This window comes from Ascaphus truei, chromosome 2 (genome assembly GCF_040206685.1).
Source record: "Ascaphus truei isolate aAscTru1 chromosome 2, aAscTru1.hap1, whole genome shotgun sequence".
Classification (NCBI taxonomy): domain Eukaryota; kingdom Metazoa; phylum Chordata; class Amphibia; order Anura; family Ascaphidae; genus Ascaphus; species Ascaphus truei.
In genome coordinates this window covers 122,729,515-122,755,544 of record NC_134484.1, presented here as the reverse complement: position 1 = coordinate 122,755,544, position 26,030 = coordinate 122,729,515, and the positions used below count along the sequence as shown (strand labels likewise).

The 26,030-nt window shown below is 41.0% G+C and overlaps 1 protein-coding gene across 1 annotated transcript in view; it reads right to left on the bottom strand.

The window, feature by feature from the left end:
* The window catches only part of CCDC178 (coiled-coil domain containing 178), a 387,874-nt gene that overhangs the window by 57,300 nt on the left and 304,544 nt on the right, over positions 1 to 26,030 (bottom strand). The window contains exon 19 of the mRNA XM_075584634.1: positions 2,250 to 2,384. Within this exon, the coding sequence (XP_075440749.1) occupies positions 2,250 to 2,384 (135 nt within the window). The remainder of the gene's footprint in view (positions 1 to 2,249; positions 2,385 to 26,030) is intronic.

Genomic DNA, 26,030 nt, shown 5'->3' with positions numbered 1-26,030 from the left:
TTCCAGCCTGATAGTGCTCTTGGTGAGCCGGTTGGAGGGAAGGATACACTTTTCACACTGCTAAACGGTTGAATATAGCCGGGGTCTATGAGATTCATTGTATCATTGCTCACCAGCAGGACTATGTTTTATTCTGAGCGCCTGGAGGGTTAGTCCATTGATTTACCCATTTGTATATTTCCTACAGACTACTCTAACCTCTAAGACCCTCGGACTCTGCTACGGATTTTGACTACGGAACTTTCTATATCCTCGAACTCGGTAAGTACTTGACCATTCTTTATCTACATCCAGGCCTGGCTACGCTACGACGCCACATCCCGGACACGTCCCCTCTGCTGTCAGTGCGTATACTCTACATCCCACCTCAGTACAGGGGACTGGTCTGGTCTGCGGGCTGCAAAGCGTGACAAAAAACAGACACCTGGCGATGCTACTTACAGCACCCAAACTCATTAATGCCCTACCAGCCCCTATTCAGCATTCTCCCTATCTTCAAAATTAGACTAAAAACCTGCCCACTTATTTTTGGTTAAGGAACCCTATAATTATATTGTGAAATTCTGCAGAACCGCAACCCTCTCTAATAGCGTGTCTGAGATCAGATGCATTGTAAGAAACCCCAACCCTCTCTAATAGCGTGTCTGAGATCAGATGTATTGTAACAAACCCCAACTCTCTCTAATAGTGTGTCTGAGATCAGATGCATTATAAGGAACCCCATTCCTCTCTAATAGCGTGTCTGAGATCTGATGCATTGTAAGGAACCCCAACCCTCTCCAATAGCGTGTCAGAGATCAGATGCATTGTAAATTATTCTGTAATTGGTACAATTTCCAAATTATCTACCAATTGCAGGGGACGCTTTATAGTTGGCCGGGGAACCCAAGGGTTGAATCCTGGTTGAAAAACATTGCCCTAGAGAGAGTCTTTTAATAGAACTTACCAATGTAAATTACCTTCTCAGTTTGTATTCATAAATAGCACTTTTTCCATCTTCTTTTATCGATACTTGCAAATACATTCTACATTTATAGACTGAGGTTTATGGAGTACATTTGCAACAATATTAAATATGTTTTAAATTCATAAGCAAATCATGTTAAAGAAGTTGCACTGCTAAGTGCTTTCACTTTTGTCAAACTCCTACATGTTGCAAAATATACTGTATCTTTGACCAATGCACTTTTTTGACAAGTCACATACTGTATTAGCAATGGACTCAATACACCACACACTACTACTGTATAAAGCAAATCTTAAAAGTTATGCTTATAACGACATACTTTTTATTGGGTGATAATTCAGTTTCTTGTATTTACAGAGATATTTTGGGGACTGAGAAATTTGAGAATAAATTATGCTAGTATTTTATTTTTTGAATAAGGATTTTGAATTAGGGCTGACTGATTTCAGCTAAAGTTGTACTTGAAGTTCTGGTCATGTTAGCTGTTTTTCTTTAATCATATTGATGGTGTAACTAAGCATCATTTGTGTTAATACAGAAAAAAATAAAAATATAAATGAAAAATTGTATCTTTAATGCTGGCACTGCAGTATGCTGTGGTGGAAAATGCAAGTTATAGTGTATTAGAATATGCTGCATTAAACATGTAAAAGATAAGTAGAATTGTTTGCAAAGACAAGGTTTAATAGGTATACAGGGAACTCTGTTTCATGTCATCATCAGGGTAAAGCCCATTAAATACAAAATGAAATTAAGAGATATTTTCCATGTCTGTATTTCACCTACCACATAAAAAAAATACACAGAAATATTACAAAAGAAAAACAGATTTGTCAAAATACTTCATGCAAAGTTATGTGCAGTGCAAGGTGTTATAAGTTTTTGCGGCTGTTACAATGCCTTCAAAGATTTGTTTTGGGTAAACTAAAGAAAATAGGACACATTAAATACTGATTTAGCTCTGCATTAGGATGTAAATTGCTTTAAAGACAAACTGCAGCAATAATACAGGGATTACTGTTTCATTATATGTCACAATTAATTTGTATATTTTATTATTTAGAGGGGTGAAAAGGGGGGAAAAAAATCTTGTTTTTGCAAACATGCATAGTGTATGTGTTAACTTATTCAATTCATCCTTCATGCAATTCCAGTTTATTAAAGAGGTAAAACATTTATAAAACCCTGATGGGATATGGTTTCAATGCTTCATCACACTACCCATCATTTGCTTTTCAATCTACATCAGAATGATCTTTCCTAGTTCCTTGCAATCACCTACCTGCACAGCTAATATTTTCTGAGCATTCTCTTGAGAGGCTGCCTGGAACTTCGCCAGCCCAGCCTGGCTATAGAGGCCTCGTTGTTTGAAGAACTCTCCCAAAGCCCTGTGCATCCTGCTCTGCAGCGCCGAGATCTTAAAAAAAAAAAAAAAAAAAAAAAAAAAAAAGTCAGAGCAGGAGAGGAAATTAATGGCAGTGTTCAAGAAGAATGATGGAGGGAAATATAGAAAGCAGTCAATAGCCCATTCTGCACTGTACAGACCTGACAGGAATTTCACAGTCTCTTGATTTTTCAGCCCACTCATGTGCATTCATCAGAAACCAGTCACATCTGGCTGCCAGGATGGGGGGTTAATTTTCTCTAAATGCCTCAGCAGTTTTGTTCTAGCTGAAGCAAACTCTGTGACTGCAAAGCTGATGAGTAAAATATTTCTACTTCACCCAGTTTAACTCAAAACCGATAGCCTCAGGACATATTGAACCTGTTTTTTGTTTGTTTTTTAACGGAATCTTTTCAGGCTTTCTGAATAGCACATCAGGTCAGGGTAAGGCTTAAAAAGCAGGGTGAGGACTTTGATGGACACCGTGGTATAGCTTGTATAGCTTATCATAGCTTGGCAATGTGTGCCTTGGAGCATGACAAAACTAAAGAGAATTAACTCAGCCATCAACAGCTGAGGAAGAACAATAACAGGATAGAAATTTCCTGATAGAACTTCCTATTAATCTACCTCGCTATGACCATATGACATGAAAACATTCAACCGAACTGAGCTTGTGGGAAATATGACAATGAATAGTGTCACTGTATGTTATAAAAAGTGTTTGCAGTACCAAAAAAGAAAGGAATAAACCCACAACACTGCTAAATTTAAGTAAAACTGCCTGAGGAGCTAGTAGTTATAAGAATAACATGGCATTGCCGGTAAGTTAAGTTTTAATCACACAATGAATGGGTAGTGTTTTAAGGTATATAATGTATATATTTTCAAACATTACGTAGCAGCACTGGGGGGTCTCCGCTCTCATGACGTACAGTAATACAGTGTCAGTTCAGTGTTTAATAGGCCTCGGATATCCCAGCACATTTTGCAAGTAAAGATGGACACCCTCCAACTATATCTATTTATCAGGTACCTATTAAATCCAGCGTTACCTACTGTACCAGTTCTGTCCATGTGCGAGAGTCAAGGAGCGCTCCACTGCTGGTATCCTATGGGGAGTGCAGAACCTTCAGCAAATTACAGCAGCTTGAAGATCGATCAAATATTTGATAAATGTGTGTTTCAGGGATGTTATAAGCTTTTAATTTTATGAAATACAACTTTTTTGGGTAAAATTATCTTTGCATCTAATAAATTGTATGGGAGATGCTCACTTGCTTAGAAGCTCCTGTACCCCAAGTTGACAAGCGTACTAAAGGGTACCTATTTTCATGTGCCCAATCTTGGAGTGTCTGCTGCAATGAATAAAGGAAACAGAATGTGTCGTAGCAACATTTCCCCTATTCATTGGTTCATCAGCAATATCATTGCAGTGGTCCTTTTTATATCCAGAATGTGCATAGAAATTGGAGGTATCTCTTGAATGAGAGATGATGCTAAGACAGGACAAATATAACAAGCATTTACTGTATTTGTAAGGCCCAAAGGTGGCGGCCTCCAAGATGTTTTTCCTCTGTCTAAAAAGAAAAAAACCACAGGCCCCTTTACTGCATATTTTGTAAATGAATAGTTAGCTATGGCCACTGTGAAGAGGTCTTGATTTGGAATGGCCTAGTTTATAAACATGGGGCCATATTCACTACGTACAGGTTCCAATGTGGAAAATTGAAAAATGCAGTGATGGCCATCATACTGGCAAACTAAACTGCAACCAAAAATAAGTAATGAAATAAGCTGTATGGAACTTGCTTCTGATAACCATACCGCTAAGAACTTTTCATACAAGTCCTTGAAACCATTAAGAAGAAAATCATGTCTTAATATATTTGCCACATGATTTGCTAAAGATAACCAATTAAAAAGTTTTTTCTATATTAAATAAGTTTGAAAATGTTTGTATCATTCATTATAATTGTTAATAATTGTAAATAAATGTATGTATGTATTTTTAGATGCATATCTATGTTAGAACCGCCTTCCACTTGTCCACTCACCCCGGGGTGGGTATGTGACCGTCATCCTCTTATAAGGCTATTTTTGCACCCCTCTTCTGCTACCTCCATCCACAGCGAGCTGGGAAGAGCATTGCTTATAACTATTGAGGGCAACTTTTCAGTTGGAGCTTCCTCCTTTAGTTTGTTCTGATATCCCCTTTTTTCTCTCTTTTTATTACTTCACTAATGTTCCTTCATATTAGCTGTTCACGTTTTTATTTATTTATAAAATTATTTACCAGGAAGTAGGGTTAGAAAGACAGAAACCAGCGCAAAAATGTACCTGGAAATAATGACTTTTATAAAATGATTGCAGAATAGCAATTGAACAATGTAATTTTTTTTTAAATACACATAGAAATGAGATTCCTCAATGATACAGTGATACAATGTTGTAATATTACCAGATCTACAAGATGGTTGAGGGGTTAAAGATGAACACAAAAGAGTGATGAGTTCAGTTGTAATATCCAGTTTCAGGATCACCTTATGTAGATGTAGCCATGTGTGTTTTGGCTACTAATCTTCCCTCCCTGACATGCAAGCCCTGGTAACAATGCAGGCAGTGTCAGGACCAATCCAAGGTTTTCCCCACAGTAAGCAGCTCCCTTGAGTGACAGGAGAGGAGGTGGGCTAAGGCCTGTGTTTTGCCCAATAAGGGGCTCAGACCTTGGTCCTTCCCCCTCGGTACTTAAGGGGCTGCCCATGTAAATTTAGGCAGTTGTCTCTCCCTCTTGAAAGAGACTGGTATCACACAGAGGTGTTCAAAGCTCTGGAACCTTCTGTCCCCTCCCCATGGGGGAGTGGGGCGAGTACCATACCCCTTACTCTACCAGGGAGTAAGGGAAGAGTTTGGAACGCCCTTGGTGCCCTAGGCCAGGGACCATCCTGTGGTTGGAGGTCATCTAGAGTGATTGCTGTACAGTATATGCTGTTGTATGCAAAGAGAGAATAAAGACAAGTCAAGTTAAACTATACTTCTGCCTGGAGTGCAATCTCTAAGGGGGAGTAATGTGACTTCTCCTGTGGGGATTGCCTTCACATATGGAAGCCTGGAGCCTGCAATAGACGGAGGCGCTGCACCAATGAGATAAAGATCCATCATCTACCCCAGAAGCCTGTTCTGATGTCCCCACTACCACCAGCGGACAACAGTATCCTGTAAGCCAGCAGGTACCAGAAGTACACACCTGGTAGCAGGGCAAATCTCCCAGAGGGTGGGGGAAACACTGCTACATAGATAAAAAGTGAACATCCACTCCTCAATGATGCTAGCTCACGTGACCCGACTGCCGCCCGGCCACCTGCATCGCGAGTGCCGGCGCCTCTGCTCCCGTGCGCATTGGCGCGCTCTATAGACAGCCTCATAGAGGCACATCTATGTGATCGCGCTGCACACGCCCTCTTGTGCGGCGTCGCAATCACCACCGCAGCCGAACGCGGACCCAGCATTCACTGCGCCGTGAGGGGGTTTAGACTCCGGTAGGGTATGCGCCCGCTCCTGGTCTCAGAAAATAAACTCCCAAGTCTCCGTCAGCCAGGCAGATGAAGTTGATGTAAATAAACACCTCAATTGATACAGCAGCTGCTGCGGGTCAGTTAAGAGATTAACAAACTGTTTTTAGATGGAGCAGGAAGAACAATGTGTGCACATCACAAATTAAAGAGCTCTTGTATGTGATGAATACACCAAGGGATAGCACACAATCTATTCCTTCCAATGCGTTTCGTAGCAGGTGCTACGTCATCAGGGATAGTGTGCTATTTAAACCTGGCCTTGCAGTATCATTGATCTAATCACAGATGAAGACATTTGAAAAATATGGAGCCACATTGGCCAATGCAGCATTGTAATTATATGTACAGGTGGATTAATCAGAAGAGTAGATTGACACAATCCTCCCCATATATAATGAATGAGAGAAAAAGAAAACATTGGAACACAAGTTTATACAATGACCATAAAATCCTAAACTTAGCATATCAAAAAGAGAATAATTCAATAGCAAATATCCTAAACCTTAGAAGAGAAAGGGGAAGGGAATATGAAAAGGGAGGATAAGAAAAACATACATTAGTACAATTTGGAGATGTAATTTGTTGTAATAGCATTAACAGCCAAGGACGTCCCAGAAGGGAAAACAGAGGAGGAGTAAACCAAAGTTGATATAATGGTTTAAAGAGGGAGAATGCACCACCACATAGGAGATGATCTAATAAATGGCCATAAATTGTTAATATAAAGAGATAATGTCAAGATCCTCATTCAATCCCTGAGGTACCATAGTATTCAAGTGGAAAATCCAATGACTTTCTCGTTTGGAGAGTGCTTTGATCCTATCTCCTCTCCCCCTATCAATTGGAACAATTTGTATACTATTGTACTGAAGAGAAGATGGATTATGACCATGATGTGTCTTATAGTCCCTAGACAAACTATGTTTAACAAAACCAATTCTAATATTACGTACATGTTCCAATATATATCTCCTCAAGTGTCTCTTGGTTCTACCTACATGTAGTGGACCACAAGGACACTCGAGGAGATAAACGATGTGTAGATGTGCACGTGATACAATCCTTAATATCATCCTGTTTCGATTTATCTGATCCAAAAAAGGATTTGTGATTTTTATGCAAAAATTTACAGGCAAGACAATTCCCACATGCATAGTTGCCCATAGGCTTTGTGGGCAGCCACGTTAGTGGTTGTGCCTAAGGTGTTCTAATGCTTATATCACTTGAAGCCAGTGTACTCTTGAAATTTGTAGGCTTTCTGAATAATACATGTTATTGTTTGGAAATTTTGGACCCCAAAATTGGGTAACTTCCCAAAATTTCCAATGCTTTTGAATAATGTGTCTAATAGCATTACCCTGACAGATGTATTTGGTAATAAATGGAACATTAATTAAGTCACTAGTCTGGGAGTGAGAAGCTGATTTAATCTCGGTGGTCAAAATTTGGTCTGTATCCATCGTTCTCACACGATATCATACATTTGTTACCAAATCCGGTTGATAACCTCTGGCTAAGAATTTGTTTAAGAGCTCACCTGCTTGTTTTTCAAAGCCCTAATTTTGGCTGCAGTTACGTCAAATTCTAATAAACGGGCCTAAGGGTATATTCTGGATCCATTGTTTATTATGGTCACTGCTAGCCATCAGAAAACTGTTAGTATCTACTTTTTTTTAAATGAGTGGTGGTAACAATTTGACCAGTGTCAAGAGCTTGGAGGTGAATATCAAGAAAGTCAATATCCGTGACATGATTAACAGAAGTAAACACTAAATTATTATTATTTGTGTTTATGTATTCAAGGAATAATTGAAGGGATTCTTCATCACCCCGCCACACCGGGAGGACATCGTCGATAAAGCGCCTCCAAATAATGATGTTATCTGCAAAAGGATTATTTTGCCAGATACAGCGATGTTTCCATGTCCCCATATATAAATTGGGATAACTGGGGGCAAATCTTATACCCATCGCTGTACCGCAAATTTGAAGATAAAATTGGTCTAGGAAAAGAAAATAGTTGTGAGATAGAATGAATGTGATACAGTCAATAATAAACTGAATATTGAGTGGATGTAAAGTTGAATCTTGTAAAAGAAAATGCTCGACCGACATTGTCCCCCCGGTGTGCCGGATGCAGGTATATAGCGACTGTACCTCGCATGTAACCCATCGATAGTCAGGCTCCCATCTAAAATCCTTTAACACATTTAATATGGAGGTGGAATCTCTAATATAAGAGGGTAACAAACTGACGTATTTTTGAAGGAAAAAGTCTACATATTGTGAGATATTAGATGTGAGTGATCCAATCCCGGAAATGATTGGACGTCCTGGGGGATTTATAAGAGTCTTATGTATTTTCGGTAAGTGATATTGGATAGGTATCCTTGGATTGAGTTCGAGAAGGTATTGATATTCATTTTTGGTTAGTACATTTTGTAAATGAGCACTATCTAGAAGTTTTTTTTTAAGAGTTTCCACATATTGTCTAGTGGGATCACCAGGTAGAGGGCAGTAATCTTCACGGTCAGAAAATAGTCGGAGGGCTTCTTTTTCGTAATCTACCTGGTTTTGAATTACAACCCCCCTCCCCCCCACCCTTATCTGCTTCCCTAATTATAATTTCTTTATTAAGCTTCAAAAGTTAAAAAGAATCATTCTCTTTTTTATTGAGATTATAATGCTTCGGTTTACTTTGATTGGTGACTAGATTATTGAAATCTGTATTAACCATATGAAAGAATGTTTCTATAAAGCTCCCTTTGGAGTTAGTTGGATAGAATTTGGAAGGGGGTTTAAAAGGGGTATGTGATGTTATAATATCACTAGTTGGTTCTGCTGTACTGTAGGTATATTTATATCTTCAATAGATTGTAGAATGGGATTGGACATGCTCTCTAATTTGATAAAGTGACGCTTTTAAGTCAAATTTTTCATGACTTTTTGGAGATCTATAAACAATTGAAAGCCATTTGTGGGGGCAAAGTGGGGGCAAAAGAGAGTCCCCTACTCAGAACCTGAGACTGGAAAGTAGACAACTGAAAAGAAGAGAGGTTGAAAACAGACTGAGCCACTGATTGAGCCCCCTGTGCTGAAGCTGGAATACCCTTAAAACCTGACCAGCTGGGAGTTTCTTGAGGACTGGAGTTGAGAACCTCTGTATTAGGGTTTTACTATGAACTGCACACACCACTTGTGACATCAAGTTGTAGGTAGAAAGATCATTTACAGTTGTGATTATATCTGGTACAGATAAATACAGTAAATGTTCAGACTCTCAGGGTTTTAGTTTCCCTGAGTAGCTACTAATGAAGCTAATCTTCAATTGTAATGTACAGGAAACTTATAACCAGTGTTATACAGGGAAGATATAAGATAACACACAGCTATAAAGAGGAGGAGCATACAGCAGAGGAGTTTGATAAATATTAGACATATTATATGGAAGACCTTCCTAAACTGTGGCCCAGGATCTTTGGAAACAGAGAGAATCTTTGCATGGTTTCCTTCTGCAAAGAAATGTACCTCATCCTTGAAAATGTATTTGTGAGAAGTTTAGAAAAATAGGTTTCAATTTCACAATAGGTATCAAAGCAGACATGGTTATGGTATAGCGGGATTAGAAAGTGACCAAAAAAAGTGTGTATAATGTTATATGTAGAAAGCACCACAGTTTACGCAGCACTTTACAAGATTTGCAATGCAAGGTAAATAAAGTACAAACAAAGGGGATAAGTGCGACAGGTAAATGACAACATAAGGCAAAGGGAGGCCCTGCACTGAAGAGTTTACAATCTAAGTATACACCGTAAGTGCCTGATTGTACATGGCTGGGTACCTGACCAAGAGCGGCTGATGAGGTTCCTGATAGTAATCTAATGGCCACCTTGTATTAGGTGACTGGCTTGTAAAAAGCACACAAATGCTACAACACTAAGTTTGATTGACTTGTATAGTACGTGTTAGTATTTAGCTGGTGAAATAATATACTCCCACACTCTTAGCTATAATACACTTCTAACCTAACTCACTGTTATTATAAACCACCCTGTTTATTTTCCCCTCCTTCACTATTTTGTTAATCTACAGTGCTTAAATCCTAATCAAGAACCAAGAAAAGCAGGTCCAAAATCCTTTGTCAGTGAGTTATTTTCTCCATACACTATGTATACAAACACACACAAAAAGAAAGAAACAAGAAATGCAATAATGTTTCTCTTCCAATACAATAATCCACATTTTAATGTGAATTTAATATTTACATTTCCTCTAACACAGAGTAATTACCTTTTTTTGTGACCACACTGCTGCTTTACAGTGTTAAAACTGTCTCATTTTCTATTATTTACCAAGCACAACATAACAAGTAATGCATCGTCATCATCGTGCATTGTTATTGCCACAGCTGATGATGCAAATTAATGCATTCAAAGAAACTGCGGTGCTGTTACAGCACAATCTCAATGGTCTGGAACCCTCCTGACCAATCAGAACGTAATGTTTTTTAAGCTTGATAGTCAATTAAGGCTGTGTATTTGTAAAGGAAGTTGCAGAGACCATCATCTTAACAATTCACTGCGCATTCATAAACTGTCCTTTTCTACCTGCTTTGGTCATTTCTCCTATTTTTTATTCGTCTTGGAAAAATATTTAACACAAACATACTCAAAAGCATTAAAGCAGCAATCCCAGTTGCTGTTTTTCCTTACTCTTTTTTTTTCTTTTTTACAGCAGGGCAACCAATGGGTCCTCTGGAGCTCAATAGTGCGCTTTTCAGCTCCGGGGAACTCCTGTTTGAGATACTTACCAGTGAAGTTACTAGTTTTTAAATTTCTTCCAGGGGAAACAAAATGGCCACCAAAACTTGTGGATCCCACAGGCCAGTAGAAAGCCGCAACATCCTCTGTTGCAATTTCCTATTGGATGGCCATGTAATACCTTTAATAAACCATAACATAGCACCGGTAACTTCAACATCTTCATTTTAAGAGCCAGGAGGTTTTTCAGCATATCAATGAGATCCACTGTTAAAACTACAACCTCCAGAAGTGTTAGTCTGAAACGTTTACCCCACTTCAGACTTCAGATTATTTACTACACAAATACAATATGACAAATTGATGCTGAGATATTACATTATTTATATTGACAATAAAATCTGGAGCAACGAAATTGATACACTGCCGCAAACAGATGAAAAATGAAAAAGAGCTCATTTGCATACATTTTTCTCTTCTCTACACTACATACTTTCACATATCCCATTCTCTTTTGTAATCCATTCCATTCAGCAGCTGTAGGCATCATCTCACTGACCAATTCTCTTCTCCAAAAACGATTAAAAATTCCTCTCTGACTTGAAGATCATTTCCTCTGACAGTGTAGTAACAAAGGAGTGAGAGTGAGTAAGCGGTATGATACCTTTTATTGGCCCAACAAGTAGTTGAAATGTTACAAGTTTTCAAACTTCTCAGGGTCCTTCATTGGGTATGAAGGACCCTTTTTTGCTTTCTTCTGATACACTCTCTTTGCAAATCCCTCAACTTTCTAGTTATTTTGGAGAGTGCCATCCTTGAAACTTTTTAGCAACACACTTACAAAAAGGTAACAGGGAACAGAAGGCGCCCTGCTGTCTCCTTCATCTACAGTATCTTTCAAACCCTACACATTGGCTTTCCCTCTAATTCACTGGTGGGCAACAGGCAGCAAAAGGGCAACATGGGCTTTACTTGCAGCCCTTCAACCGCTGGCCACTCCTGAAGCCCGCTCACCCTCTCTTCCCAGTGCAGAGGGAGTGGAGAGGTTGGTGGTGTGGATTGCAGCTTCTTCGCTCTCCCTGAGCTACCTAATGACAATGCTATTCACTAGTTTCAAGTGTAAGGAGAGGAGTGGGACAGTGTTCAGCAGTGTGCTAGCATTTAGAAGCTGACTGGAAGAGTGGGGGCGGGGAGAAGCTCCTACCCATGGCTGCAAAGTCCCCGGTCTATGAAATATATATATATTTCATAGACCGGGGACTTTGCAGCCATGGGTAGGAGCTTTTCCCTGCCCCCCCCACACACACACACACATATAAATACACACACACACACACACACACATATATAAATATATACATAATAACAATCATCTGTTCCGTAGCAGGTCTTAAAATTAGGTAAATACAACAACCTCAGATGAACAACCACACATGACATATTACACTGTGTCATGATTTATTTAACAAAAATTAAGCCAAAATGGAGAAGCTATGTGTGAAAAGCTAAGTACACTCTTACTGATTCCATAGGAATTAAGATGCTAAGTAGCAGACAGGTGCTGCTAATCAAATGCCCTTGATTAATTGACCATCAGCAAGTGTGACCACCTCTATAAAAGCCAAAGTTTTAGCAGTTTGCTGGTCTGGAGCATTCAGATGTGTTAACACAATGCCAAGGAGGAAAGACATCAGCAATGATCTTAGAGAAGCAACTGTTGTTGCCCATCAATCTTGGAAGGGTTATAAGGCCATTTCCAAACAATTTAAAGTCCATCATTCTACAGTGAGAAAGATTACTCAAAAGTGGAAAACATTCAAGACAGTTGTGAATCTTCCCAGGAGTGGACGTCCCAGCAAATTCAGCCCAAGGTCAGACCGTGTAATGCTCAGAGAAATTGCAAAAAACCCAAGAGTTACATCTCAGGTTTCAGTTAGCATGTCAAATGTTAAAGTTCATGACAGTACAATTAGAAAAAGACTGAACAAGTATGGTTTGTTTGGAAGGGTTGCCAGGAGAAAGCCTCTTCTCTCTAAAAGGAACATGGCAGCACGGCTTAGGTTTGCAAAGTTCCATCTGAACAAACCACAAGACTTCTGGAACAATGTCCTTTGGACAGACGAGACCAAAGTGCAGATGTTTGGCCATAATGCACAGCGCCACATTTGGCGAAAACCAAACACAGTATATCAGCACAAACACCTCATACCAACTGTCACGCACGGTGGTGGAGGGTTGATGATTTGGGCTTGTTTTTGCAGCCACAGGACCAGGGAACCTTGCAGTCATTGAGTCGACCACGAACTCCTCTGTATACCAAAGTATTCTAGAGTCAAAAGTGAGGCATTCTGTCCGACAGCTAAAGCTTGGCCGAAATTGGGTCATGCAACAGGACAGTGATCCCAAGCACACCAGCAAATCTACAACAGAATGGCTGAAAAAGAAAAGAATCAAGGTGTTGCAATGGCCCAGTCAAAGTCCAGACCTCAACTCGACTGAAATGCTGTGGCTGGACCTTAAGAGAGCTGCGCATAAACAAATGCCCACAAACCTCAATGAACTGAAGCAAAGTTGTAAAGAAGAGTGGGACAAAATTCCTTCACAACGATGTGAGAGACTGATAAAGTAATACAGAAAACGATTTCTTGAAGTTATTGCTGCTAAAAGGTGGTTCTACAAGCTATTGAATCATGAGGTGTACTTAGTTTTTCACACATGGCTTCTCCATTTTGGCTTTATTTTTGTTAAATAAATCATGACACGGTTTAATATGTCATGTGTTGTTGTTCATCTGAGGTTGTATTTACCTAATTTTAAGACCTGCTAAGGATCAGATGATTGTAATTATGTCCTGATATGTAAAACCATAGAATTCAAAGAGGGTGTACTTTCTTTTTCACATGACTGTATATATATAAATATATACACACAGTATATATATATATGTGCAGCCTTCTTACAGGCTGAAGAGCTACACGTGCGGCCATTGAGGTATATATCATGTTGCCTACCACTGCTCTAATTGCATCTCGGATTTGCATATCTATTTACTTCTTTTCCTGCTTAGTGTGGCATCTCTTGCTCCTCCATCACCCCATATCAACCATACCAGTACAATTTCTTCATAAATATTCCACCTGTCTCCTATACTCCGTCTGACAAAGCAAAATCACCGTAGCATCTCATTAATAACTCTAACATCTATGCTGCCTTCCAACTCCAGTCTATAACGTCCTGCTTCCCACACTGCAGCACTTCAGTTAATATAGATCAAACGCTAAAGCAGATTTTCTCAACTACATATTTTCTTACCTGCTGATTTTCTCAACTACATGTTTTCCTACAGTCCTGCCCTCTCTCTTCCTTACTTAATGATTCAAAACCTAATTATCTTATTTTTTAAGAAAATTAATTAATGCCATTCACCATGACAACTTACCCTTTGAGGTCTTAGCTACAACCACATGTCATTCACTTGAATGGAAGCAAATGCATAGTTACAGTGGCGACCAACTTTATTCTAACTCGGCTAGCTCCGCGAATTTCAGATTATCCCGGTTATCTGCGGTCTTGTGTCGTTTTCTCCCGGGGTGTATTGCGTTATTTTCGCGGCTGTGATTTAAGCATTTTATTCCCGCTGGCTGCAATACTGCAATGCCGTGTAAAAACTCATGGGGGCATTTGCGAGCTGTTGTCTTTGAAGCCGAGAAATTCATGAATTGTAATGCAGTATATACTGTATATATACCGTATATACTGTATAACAACAACCCCTATAACCACTAACATACACATACAGTACTGTATATGCACATCAATGATACTATAGGCCGTCCCCTGGCGAGATGTGTTTGCAGCAGAGAGAGATCCGCTGCTCTCTCTGCGCAAACATCGGCACATTAAAAATTATTTAAAATACATTTTTATTCATAGTGTAGATGTGCAGGGGGTCTCCGGAGCTGAACCGCGTTGGTTTCAGGTCCGGGGACACCCTGCTTCCCGAGATACAGCCCCCTTTATGAGGTGCCAGTATCCCTCTGCATTTAAAGGTCCCGATCACGTGACCGCGGCATGTAAACCAAGCAGAGGGACACCGGCACCCCATAAAGGGGCCTGTATCTCAGGAAGCAGGGGGTCCCTGGACCTAAAACCAAAGCGGTTCCGCTCCGGAGACCCTCTGCACATCTACAGTATGAATAAAACACATATATAAATAAACACTCATTTCTTACCTTTGCGGCTATGTGCTACGGTAACGAAGCAGCATGACTGTATTTTTAATAATATTGTACAGTGAGCAGGGGGTTCCCTGAGCCACAAATCAAAGCTCCTGCACAATATTATTAAAATACAGAAATGCTGCTTCATTACCATAGCTGATAGCCGCTAAGGCAATGAAGGGGTTAACCCACCGTGCCCGCTTTATTGTGGGTAGCGGGGGTGGGTGAAGGGGGCATTTGGCCCTTGGTGTGAGTTTAGGACTTGCGGGGGGGTTGCGGGTGCACTTAACCCCTTCACGACCGTAGCAGTTAATACCGCTACGGTCATGAAGGGGTTAACCCCTCCCGCTACCCCCCCGCAAGCCCTAAACAACCATCGTTGGGGCTAATACCCCCTTCACCCACCCCCGCTACCCACAATAAAATTAATTCACACACAGCAGCCGCCCAAAAAATAAATAAATAAATCTAAATAAATAATTAAAATACATGAATATAAATAAATAAATTTAAAATACATTTTTATTCATAGTGTAGATGTGCAGGGGGTCTCCAGAGCTGAACCGCTGTGGTTTTAGGTCCGGGGACACCCTGCTCCCCGAGATACAGGCCCCTTTATGAGGTGCCGGTATCCCTCTGCATTTAAAGGTCCCGATCACGTGACCGCAGCATGTAAACAAAGCAGATTATACCGGCACCCCATAAAGGGGCCTGTATCTCGGGAAGCAGGGGGTCCCCAGACCTAAAACCAAAGCGGTTCAGCTCCGGAGACCCCCTGCACATCTACACTATGAATAAAAATGTATTTTAAATTTATTTATTTATATTCATGTATTTATTTATTTATTTAGATTTATTTATTAATTGTGCTGCTGCCGTGTGTGAATTTTTTTTATTGTGGGTAGCGCGGGTGGATGAAGGGGGTATTAGCCCCAACGGTGGTAGTTTAGGGCTTGCGGGGGGGTAGCGGGTGCACTTAACTCCTTCACGACTGTAGCGGTATTAACTGCTACGGTCGTGAAGGGGTTAAGTGCACCCGCAACCCCCCCGCAAGTCCTAAACTCACACCGGGGAGCAGGGGGTCCCTGGACCTAAAACCACAGCGGTTCAGCTCCGGAGACCCCCTGCACATCTACACTATGAATAAAAATGTATTTTAAATTTATTTATATTCATGAATTTATTTAGATTTATTTATTTATTTTTTGGGCGGCTGCTGTGTGTGAATTTTTTTTATTGTGGGTAGCGGGGGTGGATGAAGGGGGTATTAGCCCCAACGGTGGTAGTTTAGGGCATACTGTAGATGTGCAGAGGGTCTCCGGAGCTGAACCGCTGTGGTTTTAGGTCCGGGGACCCCCTGCTTCCCGAGATACAGGCCCCTTTATGGGGTGCCGGTATCCCTCTGCTTGGTTTACATGCCGCGGTCACGTGATCGGGACCTTTAAATGCAGAGGGATACTGGCACCTCATAAAGGGGGCTGTATCTCGGGAAGCAGGGTGTCCCCGGACCTGAAACCAACGCGGTTCAGCTCCGGAGACCCCCTGCACATCTATACTATGAATAAAAATGTATTTTAAATAATTTTTAATGTGCCGATGTTTGCGCAGAGAGAGCAGCGGATCTCTTTCTGCTGCAAACACATCTCGCCCCCGCCGGCCTATAGTATCATTGATGTGCATATACAGTACTGTATGTGTACTGGGTTATAGGGGTTGTTGTTATACAGTATATATATATATACTGCATTACAATTCATGAATTTATGCCATCTGGTGGACACGCGAAGCATTGCAGCCTATTAAATCCTGAACCATTATCAATTAACACATCAACCGCGCGTCAGCCGGGCATGACCCCTGGCTGGGAACGCGGCATGCATGAACAGCGTCGCATTCCAGGAACAAGCCAGGGACAAACCAGTGATTTGTTAGAATAAAGTCTGCCGCAACAGTACCTGTATTCTATCCCTGCTCTCGCTATATTCAAGAGAGGCCATGTACTGCTTTAGTTAGTTTTCTTTGTAGACATCTGTTCAATTCAATATATGTTATGATAATTAAGTAATAATCCCTGAAGAACAGGGCATTACTGGCCAATAATGCCAGAGCTGCAAGAGTTGAAGGCCCGAGGCAAAGCCGGACTTTAACCCAGCCAGGGCATTATTGGCTAGTAATGCCCTGTTCTGAGGGGATAATTACTATTATAGGCTAAATGTAGGCTTATTTTATAAATTTTTCATAAAAAATATACACTTTTGTAGTCATATTGATTTTTATCAGCATGATTGTCTACATTCTTATGCTTTTACTGCAAGTTTATTAAAAGGAAATTGTACATACACACAGCCCCCTCTATACACACACACTGCAGCCCCCCTGTGAACCCACACACTGCAGACACACACACAAAACACTCTGCACGCCTCCTCCACCCACAAAACACACACTGAAGACACACACACTGCAGCCCCCCTCTACACACACACAGACCAACAAAACAGACTCTGCTGTCCCCTCTACACCAACAGACACACACAAATACACCAATAAAACACTGGCCCCATTTACACCCACACCTTTACACACACAAAACACACAACAGACACACAAATCTTTCCCCTCACTCTCCTGTGCAGAGCTCTCTGCAGGCAGTGTGGGGGAGGAGTCAGTGCCTTGCTGCTGCCTTCTGTCCAATCACCTCCCCTGTCTAAGAGCTGATCTCACTCTTTGTGAATGAGAACCGACAGCTGATTGGCTGAAAAACTTGTCAGGGTGCCAAAAATTCCGGGCCATTACTGATTGGTTAAAATTCCGGCCATTATCCAATCAGAGAGCAAGGATTTCAATAATGCCCGGAATTTACCAGCTTTAGCCTATAATAACCATTATCAAATAACTTTGCAGAACGGGATATTATCAAGCACTTTCACAAGCATATTAAACCCATGCTACAATAGAGAAACAAAATGTGCCATGCTGTGTGGTAAGCCCATCCACTTCAATGGAGTTACGATACAGTAGCAAAAGCATGCTTGTGAGCACTCGGGGGTCACGTCGGTCGCAGCGTGACCTCCCCTTACCTCTGTCCGCTCCCGCGGCTGTGTGGCTCCCTCCTCGCCCGGCCTCCCTTCTGAGGGGACTTCCCCGTCCTCCCCGTCGGGCTGCTGCTGCCCCACGCGGGGCTGGTGCTCGGCTGCCTGCCGTTGCTTCTGCGCGCGCATCCCCTGCTGTTACGGAACACATTCCAGCACCAGCTAATTTATTCACTGCTCTTGCAGTGAAGCCACACCTCCCTCCCACACGCTGGTTACTAGTTAAACCTAAACCTTATCACCTGGCAGTGTATTATGGAAACCAATCCTGGACTGCTCCTAGGGCTCCTCCAGGCCTGCCTCCGTTAACCATTGGTCAGCCACAGTACTTAATGCCTGTTCTGTCTCTCTCACATCGCTCCACATAGTCTCTGCTACAGACGTCTATTCTGGCTTTCCTTTGTCTTCGTGCATTCAGGTTACGACCCGGCTTGGCGGACGTGCTTACCTGGCTCTGGATCCCGGCTCCCTCTTGACCCTGCAGCTTCTTCCATCCCTCGACCTCAGCTTGGACCTCGACCTTCCGGATCTCTCTCCCCCCGACCTTTGGCTAATGGCAACCACTTCGCTCCTTCAGTACCGGTACCGGCAAGTATTGCTACACCTGTTCACACCTGGCCTGGCAACGCCAAAACACCACACTCCGGACACGCTCCTTCTGCTGCGGGTGCGTGCACTTATACGTCCCCACCTCAGTATAAGGGACGAGTCTGGAGGCAAAAAAGTTGATTGGTAAGTTGAATCGCGTGAAGTCCCCAAAAAGCACTGACAGCTCACCAAAATAGAAAATAAAAAATAAAACTGTTTAATAAAGACTACATAAAAAGGAACATCAGGACAAACAGGGCACTAAGGTGCCTGAAACGCGTAGGGTAGTTATGTAACAGGTTTTTTGTTTGTCCTGATGTTCCTTTTTATGTAGTCTTTATTAAACAGTTTTATTTTCTATTTTGGTGAGCTGTCAGTGCTTTTTGGGGACTTCACGCGATTCAACTTACCAATCAACTTTTTTGCTTCCTGCTATCATCTGATTGGAGTGACGCGCTGAGGATCGGAGGCTGCGTGGGTGTTGGCGGCGGACCATTCTCCCCCGTGCAATCACGCGTCTACTGGGAGAGGAAGATTTTCCCGGACGGACCGGATACACCATTACGTGTTTCCGGCACTCGGGATCTTCGCGCCACAGGAGGGAGAGAGCACGGAGGTTATCCAGGACGGCGGAGTCCCCTCCGCGGAGAAAACTGCACTGGAAGAGAGCTACACGAGGCATCCGTAGGGGCACTGATCCAGGCCTGCTACATCTCAGGATCTCAGGTAGCGTTTCCCATTGGGACTCTTCCTCTACACATACAGCTCACAGTGTCTCCCCTTCTACTTCATCCACACCCACGCTTTTGAATCGCCTCGCGGCTTACCTCAGCAGTCCCACTCATTATCTATTTTTTATTATTTTTCTATACCCGCTGTTTTGAGCTGTTAGTAGCCCTTCACTCACCAGTAAGGGACGAGTCTGGTCTGCGGGCAGCACCGGCGTAACAATGCTTGTGAATGACAGAAAAAGATAGTTGTACTTTTATACTTCATGGCTCAATCTATACTTCTCAAATCATGAGCTGACAATATGGTGGGTGCAGACAATCTGGTAAAAAAAACTGCAGACAATAACGAGGACATTGTTATCTCGTGCTTCTTTACAACATTATATCCAGGTAATGAGCTCCAATTTATTCTCAGCGTGTGACAGCTTCCGATTTGGTGAGTGTCAATATGAGAGGTTAAGTAGGAGGAGTTACTTCCTGCACAAATTATAATGGGATATATACAATTCTGCACCTCTGCATCATTTCGTCCCTCTTCTTCACACTAATAAAATCAACAGAAGTAGTAGCAAGGTCTGGATGGCGTCAGACTGGTGGGGTGAGGACTGCTGTGCTTTCAAAGCCACTGTTCTACACGCTTTATTTACATTTTTCAAATGTGAGTGTGATGGAATTAAGTTAATCACTGAAATTCCATATTTATAAAGGCAATATTATGCTATGTCTGTTTTTTCTTCTCTTTTCTTTCTATCTCTATGGTCCGATGAGAGGAGTGAGAATTCATGGAGATTGATTTCAATACGATTCTCAAGATTATCATTCAAGACACTGTCTTGTGAATACCTATGCATTTTCCATATTTTTTCAACATTTTCTCACTTTTTTTCCAACACATTTTTGCAATATTTTTTCTTTTTATTCCCATGTGGTAAACGCAAAACTGTTTGGATATCTACTTTGAACTTTAACAGTACTTATGGTGGTGGAAGTACAATCCCTTAAGCTGCCGGGAATGTGAGAAGTTTTTATTTAACTTTGACACCATTATAGTGATATATTAAGTCACATTGTATTTAATTTGTTCTATTTTTCCACATTAGTATTGCACTTTAATGTTGCGGTAATATCGCTAGGAATTACACTACACTGATTCACATATATTTTTTCCTTACAGATAATGAATCCATTGCATAGAGCACTTTCCTAAATACAGTACATAGTATCTTTTTTGTTAGCGCTGGCCTTTTATAATCAATAAAATTAACAAGATATAAAGGCTTGTAAACCTCTATGGCTAAAACTCTGCACCAGATGTATGAAACTTAAAAAGGTTTCTTAAATTTTTCACAAACAGGGACAAAAGATAATGCAACATGGAAAACCAAACTTTTATTTGCATTGTTATATAAACCCTTAAACAGGAATTACTACTATACAGCAGGATTCAGTGCAGAATACAAGCACAACAATGAAATACTTTTCCATGTGGCCAACTTTATCTATGTGTGGTCCTTGACTCATATGGTAGTGATAATCAGGAAACCAAAGCTGTTGTATATTGTTGCTTTTAATGGTTCTGTACTTACCCAGACTGTAAGACTTCTAACATTAAGTTCTAAAGCACAGATTTAAAACTCAACAATGCCAGAAAACCAAACCTAGGCACATCTATTCTCATAACAAATTTTAAAAAACCTACTCAATCGAGATCTCATTCTAGTAGTTCTTCCAAATTATACTTGAGCTTTATTATACCTCTCATTTGCAAGTATGTCCTGGGCACAGACTTATATTGACAATACATTGGTACACGTTATATTTACAGATATTTTATCAACAGGTAGGGACAATATATGTTATGAGCGTATTTAACAGTTACAGTCAAGCTGAAGTCTTGAAATAACTTAAACTGGAGGCGGTTTTGAGAGTCTCTGATAGATTGTTCCAGTCGTGAGGTGCATGGTAACAAAGGAGGAGTAACCGGAATTTGTTGAAGCTTTGGACTGTGAACAGTCTTTTGGAGTCACATCTTAGGCTATGCTGTGCGCGCGCACGGCAGGGAGCAGGGAGCCGACAGACAGCGGGGAAGACGGGGAAAATCATCTTTCGCGCCGCTACCGGTGCTGAATGTATGTATATTTGTGTGTGTGTATATATGTATAGATGTGTATTTATGTATACTATGTGTGTATGTATTTGTGTGTCTGCACAAATTTAATAAATATTTTATTTTTACCAATTTTTTTTTAAGAAATAATAAATTACACACACATACACACACATACACACATACACACATACACACACACACACATATACATACACACATAAACACACAAACACACAAACACACAGTACCTTCACAGCTCACAGCATACACACAAAAAGCATGCGGCATGTGCACGCGCCTGCGAACAGGCACGTGCGCACGGCCACACACACTGTATAACCGCCCTTAGGTGATAAGTGCTGCGTGTGGTAGGGCTGAGGAGCTTGTTCAGATACAGTAGCTGGGTAGCTTGCCCAGAAAGTATTTGAAGGCAAGACAGGAAAAGTGTACTTTATGCCTACATTCAAGAGATAGTCAATCTAGTTCTTGGAGCATTTTGCAGTGGTGTGTGTTGCAGAGTAGAACAAAGCAGCATATTGAGTTGTAAAAGGTGTCTAGTTTGCTAAGGTGAGTTTGGGGTGCTGTACTATATACTATGTCCCCATTATCTATCATTCGCATTAGCATCTGCTGTGCAATGTGCTTTCTGACCAGCGGGCATAGGGAGGATTTATTCCAGCTTGGCATAGGTTTTAAAAGTCAGAGTATCATTATGCAACCCAAATGCTAAATGGGAGTCAAGCTATATGCCCAGATATTTAAAACTAGTTACTGGGGCTAGAATGGTGTTAGAGTTGTTCTGATCTGTAGCTTTAGAAATCTAGCCTTAGTCCCAAATACCATAGATACAGTTTTGACAGTGTTAAAAAAAAGTCTTGAAAAATCAGATTGAAGTACATGTTTAATGTCAGTGAGGATAAGGCTGTGTGCATAAAAGATTGTCTTCTGCATACATGTGCATTGAAGTGGCCTTACAATCCATAGGCTTTGATGAAGACTGAATAGAGTAGGGGCCACAGAATAGAGCTTTGCGAGACCCCACAGGTGATATACAAGGGGTTAGCGTTAGAGCCTGAGATAGACACATATCGGGATCTACCCAATAGGTAGGAGTGAAACTAGTTTAAAGCATGTTTTCCCCTATTCCAGAGCACTGAAGCTTGTTTAACAAGATAACATAATCAACAGTGTCAAAAGCCCTTGCAAAATCTAGGATTATTGTACCAGTAAGTTGTCCCTGTTCCATCCACACTGTATCTTGTTTCAAAACATTTAAGAGGGTAGTTACGGTGGAGTGGTTTGGGTGAAAGCTGTAGTGGATTTGGCTAAGGAAATTTGTCTTGTTATAGTAATCGCTTAATTGGGAGTAGACATATTTTTCTATGATAGTATTGGGAGAAGAGAGATTTGCTTGTAGTCTGTTTTGTCCCTACTTTTTTAGACTTGGAAACCCCCAGCAGTTTTTGAGGTCTGTAGGATATGGCCTGTAAGCAAAATAGAGCTGATTAGGGAGGAAAGGGGCTTGGCAATCACTGGGGGCACTGAATCATAAGAACCTTTACTGTAGTAGGTCAGGCCCACAATGGCTGTTTATTTGATTTTTTCTACTTTGTTTATTTGCAATTTTAAATGGGGTACAAAAATAAAAAATGGAAGCAGGTGGGGTATGCATTGCATAGATAGTGGCAACATTCATTATGGTACATCCAAAACAATCATGTATGGCTGTTTAGTTTTAATGTTAGGAGCGCCTGTGTAATCTCCTCTTCAGATACTGGGACAAATTGAAAATTATAAGCACTGTTGGTAAGATTGCACTTTGTTAGTAGGGAAGTAGCATACCCCACAAAGTATTAATTGAATGCGTTTGCCATGTCAGTGTGATTTTTTAGAGTAGGATCATCCTTTCTGATGGTTTTTGGTGACTAGAAGACTGGAATATAATGTTGATGACCTTCCAAAAGTTTTCTGGATTTCATGTATTTTGCTAAAAAAAAGTCTGTTTGTCTTGTGCATGTATTCTGCAGGCATCTGTAGTTATTAAGGTCCTTGGTAGTGCCAGTTTCTTTGTATATTTTCCACAAGGCATCCTAAAGATTGTAAAGCGTAATAAGGTCAGGTGTAACCCATGGAAGGGTTACAGCCCGTATGACGACCGTTGTAGAGCGTTTGCGTTGATAACTTTCTCTCTCCAACCTTCCTTGGATAAGAGCTTTGTAGTATTTCTGCAGTGTTAGAATGCTTCTCTTCATTCTTTCAGAGTCTGCTCTAATCTGAGAAAGTTCTAACTGGAAACCATGCGATAGGCATCCTTCCTGCACTAAGATGCCCTCTGCTTCTTTCAGTGCTAACTGCACTTCTAACTTTTCTTGTTCCATATGATTCTTCACCTTTTTTACTTTGTGAAGCTTCTCGTTTCCTTTACTGACTTGATCAGTCAAATGTGAAATCTCCTCTTTCATGTTTCTGTTCTCTCTTTTTACAGTTTCTAAAACACTCAGGACCTTTTCGAAGTCATCTTTCCGTTTACAAACCTGTGTGCTGAGACTTCAGAATTCCTGGTGCAAGACTTCTAGCTCTTTGCTGAGAGCGTGAAGCTCTATCTGAGAGATTCCCAGCTCTGTGCTTAGACTGCGAGACTCATAGAGAGTTCAAGCTCTATGCTGAGACTGAGGGCTTTCTTCCAAGAGACTTTCAGCTCTGCCTTAGCCTCCTTATACTTCTGCTTCCAGTCAGCAATAATGTTGCCAGAAAACCCTGTTTCTTGTCCATGGTGGCAATGATAGAATTTGCCATTCCCAGCTCAGTCATCATGTCCTCGAAGACACTACGCAAGTAATGCTCTGTGATGTATCTGGTGGTAATATTCACTGTACAGCTGGTCCTGCTCTTGCTGCCAATGCTCATGTTCAAGGACGTAGGGACACGACTCTTCGTGTGCCCAGGGTCTTGGCACCCCCAACAGCCTAGAGGTGTTTTGCTTGTGCGTCTTGTTTCTGGAACCATATAGGAGGCATCCTCATCATCATAAGGCCTGAATGGACACTCTTTTGTGTGGCCGGGTTCATTAAAGAAAAAACACGTTTTACCCTCCATTCTGGCACTTTTCGGTGTATTCTTCACACGGACATTGAGAGGTGCTACTGCATCAATATTTTTCTGTATATGCTAGAACCACAACTTATAGTCATACAGGTGTGGCAGGCTTTACTTGCAGAGTCCGTAGCTCTCACAGGTGTCTCTGTAGACATCTTAATTTTGCTGAGCAGCCATTTAAAAAGCCCATGTGTTTTATTTTCTCTTTTGCACACGTGATGGAGCAGATTTTATTCACAGGGTCAGTACCTTGTGTGGATCACCATCTGTAGCAATCTCCCAAGTCAGACTGTGGCATTTCTGGCTTTATCCAGCGCAGTGTACCTTTGTTTTTTGCCTGGATTTGTCGTTCTTTATTTTGGTCACCTCAGCATGTGTTTCTTTCGTCTTACTCCTGTTGTGCAAGCTGTTGCAGGAACGGTTGAAAAAGAAAATTTTCCATTACAGTCTCCGGGGGCCCCTTTTAAATCCAAGGGCAACCTCTAATTCCGACTTCTGACAAGATGTGTAGGAGATGCATGCAGAGGTGAAAACAAGAAACTGCTTTTGGAAAATAAATGTAGGCTTTTATTTTGCCCAAAGCTTTAACAAAATAAAATATTGCTTCTGTTCAGCATATAAGGAACAACCAAAATAAACATACCTACTATAGCTCCTATCCAGAGCATTAACGAATGCAATAACTTATAGTAGTCCCTATCTTTGAGTTGGAGGGCTAAGTCTCTTACCAACAATAACACAAACTTAGTCATTGGCACGTTTTTACCTTCGGGCCCCCGGCTTCTTCCTGTCTGGGATAGGGGGTAAGAAGGTCCACAGTGCAGGGTGATCTCTCATGTGCAGTCCAGATCCAGTACCTTCCTGGATCAGAGAGACCCTTGCAGTGAGTCTCTGTATGCTTTTATAACCCTAAAGAGTCAGCTGTGGAGGTTAATGAATCTAGCCCGCTTTGCAGTTAACCTCCTCAGTGCTGTATCGGGCTCTGTAAGTCTGTTTCCCCTGCAGAATTACATGACAGGGAATCCAACCTGTTGCAGTAACGCTAAAAATGTAATGCACTCCTGTGGATCTACCCTGCAGTATATTGAAATACCACCTAAATTAGTTATTTTTTAAATTACAAATTGATTTTAAAAGGAATTTTCTTAACGATTACTGTATGGAGAAGCTTTACAGCCAATATTGGGATAAAAAAGCACAAAGCCAGAAAACCCATTTACAGACAGCTTCTTTTTACTCATCAATGTGAGCTTAGTTGTTGGTTCAATCTGGTAGTGGACTACAGTCTGTATAATTTGTCCAGAGTTTGAGTGCAATTTGTAATATTTACAAGCTACAAAACAGGCACATCATATGCATTTTTTTATGGCAAAAGCTCACATTTTTAACATGAATTATTGATTAGTGCAAGAAACAAATCCCTCTTAACAAATAAACAGCATTATATAACTTGCTGTCATTATTTGTAGTGTTAACATTGTTTTTAAAAATGTATAACATTTTATCG